The sequence below is a fragment of the Sebastes fasciatus genome, chromosome 4 (genome assembly GCF_043250625.1).
Source record: "Sebastes fasciatus isolate fSebFas1 chromosome 4, fSebFas1.pri, whole genome shotgun sequence".
NCBI classification, from domain to species: domain Eukaryota; kingdom Metazoa; phylum Chordata; class Actinopteri; order Perciformes; family Sebastidae; genus Sebastes; species Sebastes fasciatus.
Window position 1 is genome coordinate 18,828,103 of NC_133798.1, and position 10,844 is coordinate 18,838,946.

General features: G+C 39.8%; 1 protein-coding gene across 6 annotated transcripts; it reads right to left on the bottom strand.

Annotated features, from left to right (window-relative positions):
* parp16 (poly (ADP-ribose) polymerase family, member 16) lies at positions 1–9,571 on the bottom strand. Of its 6 annotated transcripts, none has more exons than XM_074632465.1 (7): positions 9,499–9,571; positions 6,629–6,825; positions 5,065–5,202; positions 4,774–4,980; positions 4,466–4,637; positions 4,237–4,381; positions 1–1,820 (listed from the first exon to the last, which is right to left on the bottom strand). In XM_074632465.1, the coding sequence occupies exons 1-7, from the start codon at positions 9,554–9,556 to the stop codon at positions 1,685–1,687; spliced, it is 1,053 nt and encodes a 350-aa protein (XP_074488566.1). In that variant the 5' UTR covers positions 9,557–9,571; the 3' UTR covers positions 1–1,684. The 6 variants fall into 6 exon arrangements, with proteins under 6 accessions (XP_074488566.1, XP_074488565.1, XP_074488570.1 ...); XM_074632464.1 differs by lacking the exon at positions 9,499–9,571 and adding an exon at positions 9,050–9,201; XM_074632469.1 differs by lacking the exon at positions 9,499–9,571 and adding an exon at positions 8,747–9,089.
* Between the last annotated feature and the right edge of the window lie 1,273 nt (positions 9,572–10,844).

The following is a 10,844-nucleotide window of genomic DNA, read 5'->3' on the forward strand; positions in this document are numbered from 1 at the left end:
AATCAAAAGTATAATTTTATTAGTGCCAAAGATGTAACAAATTTTCAGAACCTGTTCGGTACCAGTCGGTACCTTTGAGCAAATATGATAAATGAATATGAGGCTTGGTTTTGTCTTGACTGTTTTCAACGTGGCGGCTGGGTCACAAACTTTCTCATTTTACAGCTAAACAGTTCACTAAATTTGATTTATATTTGATCAGTTTGACAGTTTGATCGGAGTTTGCTAGTTTTGTCATCAGTGATTAACAGCTGCTGTAGAGACAGCTCGGCTCTGATTGGTTGTTTTCCTTCGGGCGCAGTGAAATCTTGCAAATGCCATTAGGAGCACAGGAGGACACAGAGGAACATTAATTTTTTCAGATTTTCAGTTTCAAGCTCTACTGTCAGGATATAGTGACCGTTTTATAAAATAACTTTTTACCATATTTGCTCAAAGTTACCAACTGCAGCTTTAAGTGGATAAACAGTTTACTTCCTTTACCAATATAAGGATATAAAAGCGTATCCTAAGTTATTATGAATGAGGTCATCAGTGGCCTTTCATCATTATAAATCAGGCTGATCTCATACAGTGTTCGTAGCTACACTTATGAAAAGTAACGTACTGTAATTCATATATATCCCACAATATGTGTGTAATTAACGTAATCGTGAACCAGGAAATACAGATAGCGGGCGAATAATGTGTAGGGAGGAGGTCGGGGTGGATAGATGGCTCAAAAAATACCGGACTTTCACCCCATTCGTGTCCCATGTGAAACCAGACGTTGATTTGTCACGTAACTTCCGTACTTCAGTACACTTCCGGAGTTATTTTAAGCCAAACCACAATCTTTTCCTAAAAGTCGTTTTGTTGCTTTAACGTAACCAAGTTGTTTCCTGTGAAGACGGGTGTGTATTTTGAACTGTATGCATATAAGTAGCAGAAATTTACACGTGTTTCTGGACATTCATAGGAAAACAGATGAAAAAGGGGGAATAACTTTCTCGTAAGATATCATACAAACTGTTGTATGAGAATACGTTGTATGAATACAGCATGTCAGCAATCATCACAACAAAAAATGGCCACCTCATATATTCTACCTTTATTAAACCTAACCGTTATATTAAATACCTTAAAATTACACTTAAATCATGAGTTAAAAAAAGGTTCCTACCCATAACTGAGGGATGCAAAATCATAACATTAAAAAGTAAGAATTTAAATTGGGACATTGTCATTAGTGCCATTCAGGCATCGCTGGCACTAATGAGTCCATGCAATCAGTTAATGTGCTAATAATCCTCAGAACTTAAGACCTAACTTAAGACCTAACTTAAGACCTAACAAACCAAAAAGGACATTTAACGCTCGACTCTTCGCTGTGAAGTTATTTAAACAAGAAGATGTTGTTTTCTTTTAATTCTTTGGTTAGTAAGACTGTGTTCTCACTGGACTAAAACCACACAGCAACAGATCTTATCTAAAATCAGGATGTTTACTAAACCAAACAATTTACAGTTGAAACATTGCATAACATTTTCAAAATGCAGAATTACCCATTTCAACAAAATTAATAAACAAGAAAACAGTATAAAAGGTGCATAAAACTTTTATCTTTGCTCAGGCCTCGAGCCAGTCTCTGATCAGGAAGGCACTGTGGATAATAAACATCCAGGCCGTCTGTCCCGTTGTTTCGTCACCTGAACAGTCTGTTCCAAAAGGATACGAAGTTGGTTGAGTTAAAGGCACCGATGAATATGAGCAGCAGAATGTAGAGACTCATCATGATGGCAAAATGGTGTCTCAGGAGCCAGGAGGGTCTGCGGGAACGTCTGAGGAAGAAAAACACAAACATTACCATTTGTTTACCAGCACCAACCAAAACGGACTCTTTAAGTTTAGTTTACTTGTAGAGATGCAGCAGCAAATATTGCAAATATTTTAATTTCTGCCAAAGGTTTGAATAACTGTTAATGGCTTTAATGTGACCCTCTTTTATTCCCAAACTACGGACAAGTATTTATAAAAGTATAGTTGTGTATTATCAACAAAAACAGTTCTAATGCGTGGAGTTGTAGTGAATTCACACATACAGATACAAAGTGGGACGAAGTCTCTCGTCTGTCACAAGCCTGAAGCTTGTTTGCATTGAGCACATCATTTACATATTCACGTGCAATTGGACAGTCTTTTGCCTACACTGCCACTACACTGGCACATAAAGTATTTTATATTCCTGAACGATGTGCTTCCATGCATCTTTTTTCTTATTAATGTCCCAGTAGCTCACTCAAGTTACATCAAAGGTAATTAGCATTGTCACCACTGACCACAATAAGAAGCCTTTTTCCACCAAAATTAGTGTGTTTATGTTTAGGTTTTTTTTTAAACACAGAAAACCTGCTAAAAATAGGCAATAGTCTCCTTTCCTTCTGCCATTCTGTTGCACTGACCTTCCTGTTTTTTTCCTACTGTGTCACGTTTGATGTCACGGACACGCCGGCAGCAGGGTTAGTAACCATTGAAAATGTTACATGGTTACTTATTTTTTTTATATCTGTTACTTATTCAGTCTCTTTTTCAAACTCATGGTGATTGTTGGATCAGTGGAAAGACTAACAAAGACGGTTTCTATGAGTTTTATTTTGGTTCTGTCGAGTTTGAATGAAGTATGTTTTATAACGATCAGTGTGGTAAAGTTACTGTTTCTGTCAATGAAGTCTGGTGGCTTTGAGGACAGCATATGAATTGTATGTTTTGTACGTTAATAAATTAGAATAATTGCACAAATCCCTGTTGATTTTATTTATTATATATTCACTTCAACGCACGCCACATAGCATCACACCGGAAAAGGGCAGAGTCATGCAGAGTCATTTGTCCCTGGAATGAATGCCAGTTGTAACCTTCCCTACTGAAGACAAAAGCCAGATGTTATTGGGGTTTTTGTCCAGAGGGAAAGGGGTTTAAGAAGCTTTTTCTTCATTTTGCTTGAATTACTTTTACATTGTTGAGTGGAGAAGAATACAACATTGTGTTTCTGTTCCACGTGGGAGTGAAAACAAGCAGAGTGGTTGTTGCTCCTGTATGCTTAGAGGACATTTGCATAAAGTTGAACCTTTCTCAGCTTTCCCACATCGTGTCACTGGGCACATTTTGCACATTTGCTTTTCAGTTAAAGCTGAAGTAGGCAAGATTGGAGCAAATATGATTAAAGAAATGTATTTTTATAAAACAGTCACTATATCCTGACACTAGTGCATGAGACAGGAAATCCGAAAAGAATCATGTGCCTCTGTGTCCTTCGGTGCTCCTAAAGACATCTGCAAGATTTCACAGACCGGAGGAAAACAAGCAGTCAGAGCTGATCTGGAGACAGTCGTCCAGCTGCCGTCTATGAGGGACGTCTGTCAATCACTTGCGAACTCCGATCAAACTAGGCAGCGCAGATCAAATATGAATCAATATTATGTTACGTTAATACCTATTTCTTGCCTCAAATGTTTTCAGAATCATCTTGTAGTGTACTGTTTAGCTGTAAAATGAGAAAGTCTGCGACCCGGCAGCCATGTTGAGATCTCTTGAGGGAATACCAAGCACTGTTCACATGGCCGGAGCAGAGCCAATATGAACGCTCTCTCTCTGAAATGACCTGTGATTGGTCAAAGTCTTCTGTCACAGGCTAGATTTTCTAAAGCCTGAAAACAGAGCCATGAGGAGGTGGAGAAGTCTATTTTTTTCTCAGAACACTTGAATTACAATATGCTGTAAGGTTATTATGGCATTTTTGCCCGATGATGCCAAAAAATTATTGCCTATTGAAGCTTTAAAAGGTGCAGTGTGTAGGATCTGGCGGCATCTAACAGTGAGGTTTCAGATATAACCAGCTGAAACTTCTCCGTGTGCCAAGCGTGTAGGAGAACTACGGTGGCCGACGCAAAAACCCAAATGGCCCTCTCTACAGCCAGTGCTCGGTTTGTCCGTTCTGGGCTATTGTAGAAACATAGCGGCCGGCTCCGTGAAGAGGACTCGCTCCCTATGTACACATAAACAGCTCATTCTAAGGTAACGAAAAAAACAACGATTCTTATTTTCAGGTGGATATACACTAAAGAAATCATACTTCATACTGCCAATAGATCCCCCCAAATGTTACACACTGTTCCTTTGAAAAAAAAAAAAAAAATTTAATTTGGCTCATCAATACTTTTTCAGCATTCACATCCTTTACCCATAAGTGATTCTTACCTGGACATGTGCTTCCTCTGAGAGTAAACAAGCAGGTACTTGACTCGCAAAAGCTGATTGTTGGTGACTACAAAATACTTCTGCGGTACGTCCCCTCCTTCGCTGTTCTTTGCTCTCAAGCGCTGGCGGTCAATGATCTCAGAATCTGAAAGGGGAAGGAAGCGATTTAAAAATCAGTGTTGCAGGATTTAAAATGTGTTTTATTCTGCGAGTCACACGGTTTACACACCTTTTTTCTTCACCTGGCACTTCACATCTGGGTGATCAATGACTTCACACAAGGCAACACAGCTGAGCTGTGGACCCAGGAGACTTTCTCGCCAGCCGCTGCTGTGGGGACTGTAGAGGACGGCCATGGTGAGGTCACTGGTGAGGTAGGTCCCCTCTCCAAACACCGAGTTCTGCACACAACATGCAGAAAAAAAACCCAAATCGACTGAGGATCTCTCATTTCCACTTCATCCTTTAGTAATCTCTTCTTTATTATATCAAATAATACAGGTCTATGCGAGATGAAGCAGTGATGACTGCACTAACCTTGTTGAGGTGACAGTGCAGCCCGCTGTGAATGATAGAGTGAAAGTTCTCCAGGCGGCTCCCGTGGAATGCATAGAAGACGTCTCTGCCTTCCCTCGTCTTCTCAAACCTGGCGTTCATCTCATCGCAGTACTCCAGCTCAAACAGGAAGTCGGGCACAGGCGCAGAGATCCCCTCATTTTCCGTCAGCTCACAAAGTTTGGCATACTGGAAGAGATAGAAGAAACACACTGTAAACAAAAAAGAGAGTAGTAAAAAAACATTTCTGTGTTTATACTTGCAGTGATGTACCTCATCTTTCTGTAGCGTCTTCACAGCGAAGCTCTTTGAAGAGAGAATCCAGTGTGTGAGCGCCAGATGATGATCTCCCTCTCTGGGTCGGAGTCTCACCAACTCTCTCACACCAGGCAAAGAGTGCACATCTGCCAACTAGAGAAGAAAACTTTTTGATCATATTGCCACAACAGGAGCAGTCCCACCTGTCCACCGGTAGGTCTCGTCTTCCCTTTCACTGTGTGTGAAGATTTACTTTCATTGAACCATGTGTCTTTCAGAAACCGAGTTGTCATCTCTGCATTAATGTCATCACAAATGTCTGTTTTGCATTTGGCCATATAAGTGATTCTATATCATGACCATGCCCACAGAAACCAAGATACACATCTGTAATATACAGTACATGATCACTGCCAATCAAAATGTTCTGCACACCTTTAGTGTTAGCATTTTTGATCAGATGTTAGAGACATGCTTATTGCAATGCAAATACCCTAAAATTATAAACTACTGTAAAGTAGACAGAAAACGTTTCAGCCTTTTATTCCTGAGAGTTGTGTTGCCAAAAATATCGAAGTATTGATATATATCAATGTTGAATATTTGAAACGGTTTCAATACTCATTTTCCACAGTATCAATACATGAGTACCTACTGCGCTTTCTGCTCTCTCATCTCTTTGACAGCGAGTCGGAGAGAAGATTATCGCTGACTGTTTATTACCAATCTTTTAGCTCGTTTGTGCTTAATTTATTACTTTTATATATGTGTGTAGTCTTTTTTTTAATACAATGCGCCATTTGAGAGCAAAGGCAATTTCATGTGCTTGCGTAATGACAATAAATTACTTGAATCTTGAGTTGACACACACACACACATTATTTATTCTTTAATAAAAATCAAAAAATGTTATGCCTTCAATGTTGTTTAAATTTTCCCTGTGGTATCGAAAATAGTATTGAATATCAATATTTTTCAAGGTATTGTATCAAAGTTGGAATTCCAGTATCGTGAAAACACTGACTCAAAGTAATAACAGCTTACTTGAGCCTGACATTTGCATCCCAACATGCCAACTAATGAGTCACATAAAGTGGCCCAACAAAGACATAAACCTGCTAAACTGAAAATATCTCAAATCTTTATGTGACTCCTAAACTGTGCTTAAAGTTGTCTATAGAGTTTTTTAGCGATTTAATGTACTTTCAGTGTTTCTCACCAAAATGCATTGTTTACTGGTATATCTTTGAAACATTTACTTCTTAAATAATTTGCAAAGCCATTTTAATGTTTTAAATCTGCATCACCGTCATGCGGTCTTGTTCTTCACCTTCTTTAACGACACTGCTTCTAACAGCACATTACTGCCACCAAGTGTATGTGTATCATGCCACCACCATACTGATGGTGTTCATGTGCGTTCTTTCTAAACAATAGTCACATTTTTATCTCAATTCACTTACTGCCTTTATTGCTTACTTATAATATCTAAAATGAAAGCACTACAAATTATGTCATTAAGCATAAATGCTACAAAAGAGTGTGTTCAAAAGCTTTTGACTGTCACTATATGTCTTACCAGCTCTTCAAAGTCCTTATTTTCACCACTTATGTATCTCGGGGGGAATGGTCGGAGCAAAGAGTCCCTCTTGTAGTTCTGTGCAGCAGCAACAAACAGGCTGCAGCGGAGGTCTGCTGCTACTGGGTCTCTGTGCAGACAGGAGCACACCAGCTCTCTGACCGCCTCAGGTGGGAGCGGTGGCTGCATTCCCAGCACTGCAGACAGAGGTGATAAGATATAATGGCACACAGGTGAGCACAGCCAAAAAATAAGTTAGGTGTTAACAGCACAGCAGAGACGTCTTGACAGACAACATATGTGAGGGCTAAAAGAAATTGGTTAAACACTGGTGTGTTGTGACAAACTGTGTACTCTTATCAAGATCGGTTTCCCCCAAGTTATTGTTTTCATTATTAATTAATCTGGTGATCATTTTCTTAATGCACTAATCAGTCACTTGGTCTTTGAAAAATAGTGAGATCACAATTTCCCAGAGACCAAATTGCTTGTTTTGTCAAACCAACTGTCCAAATCCCCAAAATATTCAGTTGTTTAGACAAGTAATTGCATAAAATCCTCCCATTTAAAAGGTGCTATTGATAACATTTAGCCACTAGATGTCGCATTCTCCATCCCCCGTTCCATTGGATTCACTTCACAACAAGTCGTTGCCAGGCTCTTAACGCCAATAGCCATTTATCTGGTCTTTCCACACTCACTGAAGATTAAGGTGACCAGATCTCAACAAAGGTAGAGGTAAGTTATATCTAGTGAGGCCCGTCTTGCTAAACAGTGTTGGCCGCGGTCGGAGGACGCGGGGGAGACCGTAGCTTTGGTCTCCAGGGTCGGAGTCTCTGCTCCTCTGCCTGCTTGTCTTCACTCAGCTCGCTCCACCTCACGTGCATGCGCGCACACTACACACTGCAGAAGACTTGGGAGAAGTGACGGGGCTCCGCAGCGAGGCGCGTTATCGTCTCCGACCGGGTGCCGGTGTCTCCCTCCGGCCGCGGTCGGGAGGCTGAAGCAGGAAAAGCCAACACTAGGATCAGCATCGATTCATGGAGAGACCTTCGTCTGGTCAGACCAACAGAGGTTTCCCATGTCTTGTGAAGTGACGGGGCTCCGCAGCGAGAAACGTTATCGTCTCCGACCGGGTGCCGGTGTCTCCCTCCGGCCGCGGTCGGGAGGCTGAGGCAGGAAAAGCCAACACTAGGAGAGACCTTCGTCTGGTCAGCTAACATTACTGTCATGCAGGTGAAATATAGAGTGATATTGTGGTTTTAGCTGACGTGTGTCACCTCACTGTTTTGAGCGTTGCTCGTTCATGTCTATTTAGAGCGAGCACAAGCGCGAGCCCGATGCTGACTTTCGTTGACTTAACGGCCACAGGTGTCGCTGTTAACAAGCATTTCTGATTCTTACAAACAGTCCCTTTAATTCACAATCATAATATTTTTTTCAGGAAAAATCATACTTTTATTTGGCACCTATATATATATATATTTGTCTACATACAAATGTTATCAATAAGACCTTTAAGAAGCTGGATCCATGAAATGTTTGACATTTTTGATAAAAAAAAAAAATTAATAATCAATATCAAAATGACTACTGATTAATTCTCTGTGAAATAGTTTCTGTTCTAACATCATCATAGTCCAACACGTGTTAAGGAGAAGGCGATGCATATTAAGTCTTCTCTCCTCCTCATCTTCTCTTAACTTTGAAGGGAAGACATTTTCTGACAGGGAAACTTAACTTGTCATTACACCTACCCTAGCTGAGCTCGTTTAGCACCTGTAGTGAATTGGCTCAGGTAGGCTCATCATAATAAACTTTACTTGTATAGCACCTTTCCAACAGAGTTACAAAGTGCTTTACATAAGTTAAAATAGTGCAAACATCAAGATAAAAACAATACAGAATAAAAACACAAAAACGTAGGCCAAAATAAAATGTTGAACATGAGACTTTTGTACAAAAAGTCAACAGTAATGAAATGTATCATCTACTAATTTGGCAAAGAGTTAACACTTAAGCTTACTTTCATCAATAGTTACTTTTATGGCCAAAACATCAAAACAAAAACTGACACTGCAACACCAAAAGTCCCACAAAGGCTGCTGTTTTTTTTACCTGAGCTGACACCTTTGCTGTGAATCACCTGTTCAGTTATCTAGTGCTGTCCCATTGAACACGTCACACCTCCTGTTGTTATCTACCTCTTCACCAGGCTGAGAGGAAGCTAACACTAGCATTAGCGTTAGCTGAGCTACAACAAGTGAAGATATCTGTCGCTGAGTGACGAGTTACTGATGACAAACACGCCATTATCGGACTACTGTTTGATCCTGAACATATGAGGAATAAACCCCTGTAGCACACAGACCTGTTTCACACGACAGACACTAGTTTATATCATTATGTTGCCTTAGTTACCTTCAGTCCTGCTCAACTCATAACACACTACAGGAAGCGCTACGTTAGCTTTACGTACTGCTGCGTTCATGGTCCATACAAATAGGTAGAATTATTCGCTGCACGGCTGAAAAGTGTTAAACACAAACGTGGCAGATTTAGCGATGTAGAAAGGCGGAGATGAGCGTGTCAGTAGATTAATACATGAAAAAGAGCACGTAACTTCATTTGGTATAAACGTCAATACATGTTTGGTGTGTGTTTTTCATCTTCGTTCTATTATGTTTCAGAAGCGCCAATAAATTTCAAATTTACGAGGATATTTGAAAGCAGCATTCAACATACAGGACTGAGTCCAGAGCAGCCTTTTAAATATCACAGCAAAAACAAACTATTACAGTAACCCTAAAACCCTAAAAAAAAAGGGCATGGTTGATTGTGAAAGAAGCTACAAACATGCATAAACTTACCTTTCTTATATCTTTGAGGCAAAATATGTATCATCAGAATACAGGTTTTTATAGCCATGTCGAGGTAGATACAGGCAGTGTGTTGTTGTTTTTATTCACCCCTTAAAAATAAAACTTTTTGCATCCAAGAGTAATGCAAGTAATGCAAGACTAAAAGGGCAGGGGAGGTCACTCTGCTTGCTCAACTTGTGACTACAAAACAGGACATGCATATTGTCCTACTCCTACAGTCCAGAGCCGACATATTACCTGAAGACTATTTTGATGCTGACATCAGATCTGATTTTAAAACTCTTTTTGTGTCTTAAGAAGCAAAATCTGACCTTTTACAGTCTATACAATCCAACAACCTACATAAAGACTTTTGTCAGTAAAAGGCCTAGATAAACCAAACCTATTCTTACATGTCATGAACCTGCACAGACAAATAAACTCCCAGCATGATTTGTCAAAAATTGGTCTTAGATTAAATTAAAATAATTAAAGAATTAGAGGATTCATGTCCAGGCTTCAGTTAGAAAAACGTGTCCATGTTTTTATTTCCAGCAGGATAAACTACTTTTATGGTCTTTTCTCAGGTCTCGCCACATAGACTGTAGATATGGATCTCACCGAAAAAATCTCAGGCAACTTCAGCTCATTCAGAATTCCTTTGTTAAAGTGATAATAGCAACCAAAAAAAATGTAAGTCTCTCACTGCAAATCTACTTCTGCTTGTCCATATGAACCGTCTCTGCTTCTCAGATCATCTGGTAGCGGTCTACTAACCATTCACAGATTCCAAACTAAACATGGAAATGAAGCATTGTGCACCCACAGAGCTGGAACAAACCTCCAGAAGATGGAAGACTTTGACTACCCTTAAAGCTAGAAAACATGGTAGGCTTCCACTTTCTCATGAGGCATCCATTATAAAGGGTTTATAAATTGTTCCTAAATCATTTACTAAGGCAGAAAGTTTTTTGGCATAATTTGGCAAAAAATCCATAATAACCTTTCAGCATATTGTAATTCAAGTGTTCTGAGAGAAGACTAGACTTCTGTACCTCCTCATGGCTCTGTTTTCAGGCTTTAAAAAATCTACAATCTCTGTGCTCTGGCTGGAAGGCGATGCTTGGTATTTCCTCAACTGATCTCAACGTGGCTGCTGGGTCACATACTTTCTCATTTTACAGCTAAACAGTACACTACAAGATGTTTGTGAAAATATTTGAGGTGAGGAATAAGCATTACAGTAACAGAATATTGATTCTAGTTTGACAGTTTGATCGGAGTTTGCGAGTGATTGACAGCTGCTCAGAGACAGCAGGCTCCAGCTCGACTCGGATTGGTTGTTTTCCTACGGT

Coding starts and splice junctions, on each gene's coding strand:
- parp16 (XM_074632464.1), bottom strand. CDS start 9,119: ATGAACGCAGCAGTACGTAAAGCTAACGTAGCGCTTCCTGTAGTGTGT. Junction 4,638..4,773: donor TGCACTGTCACCTCAACAAG/GTTAGTGCAGTC, acceptor TGTTGTGTGCAG/AACTCGGTGTTTGGAGAGGG. Junction 1,821..4,236: donor CAGAGGAAGCACATGTCCAG/GTAAGAATCACT, acceptor TTTCTTCCTCAG/ACGTTCCCGCAGACCCTCCT.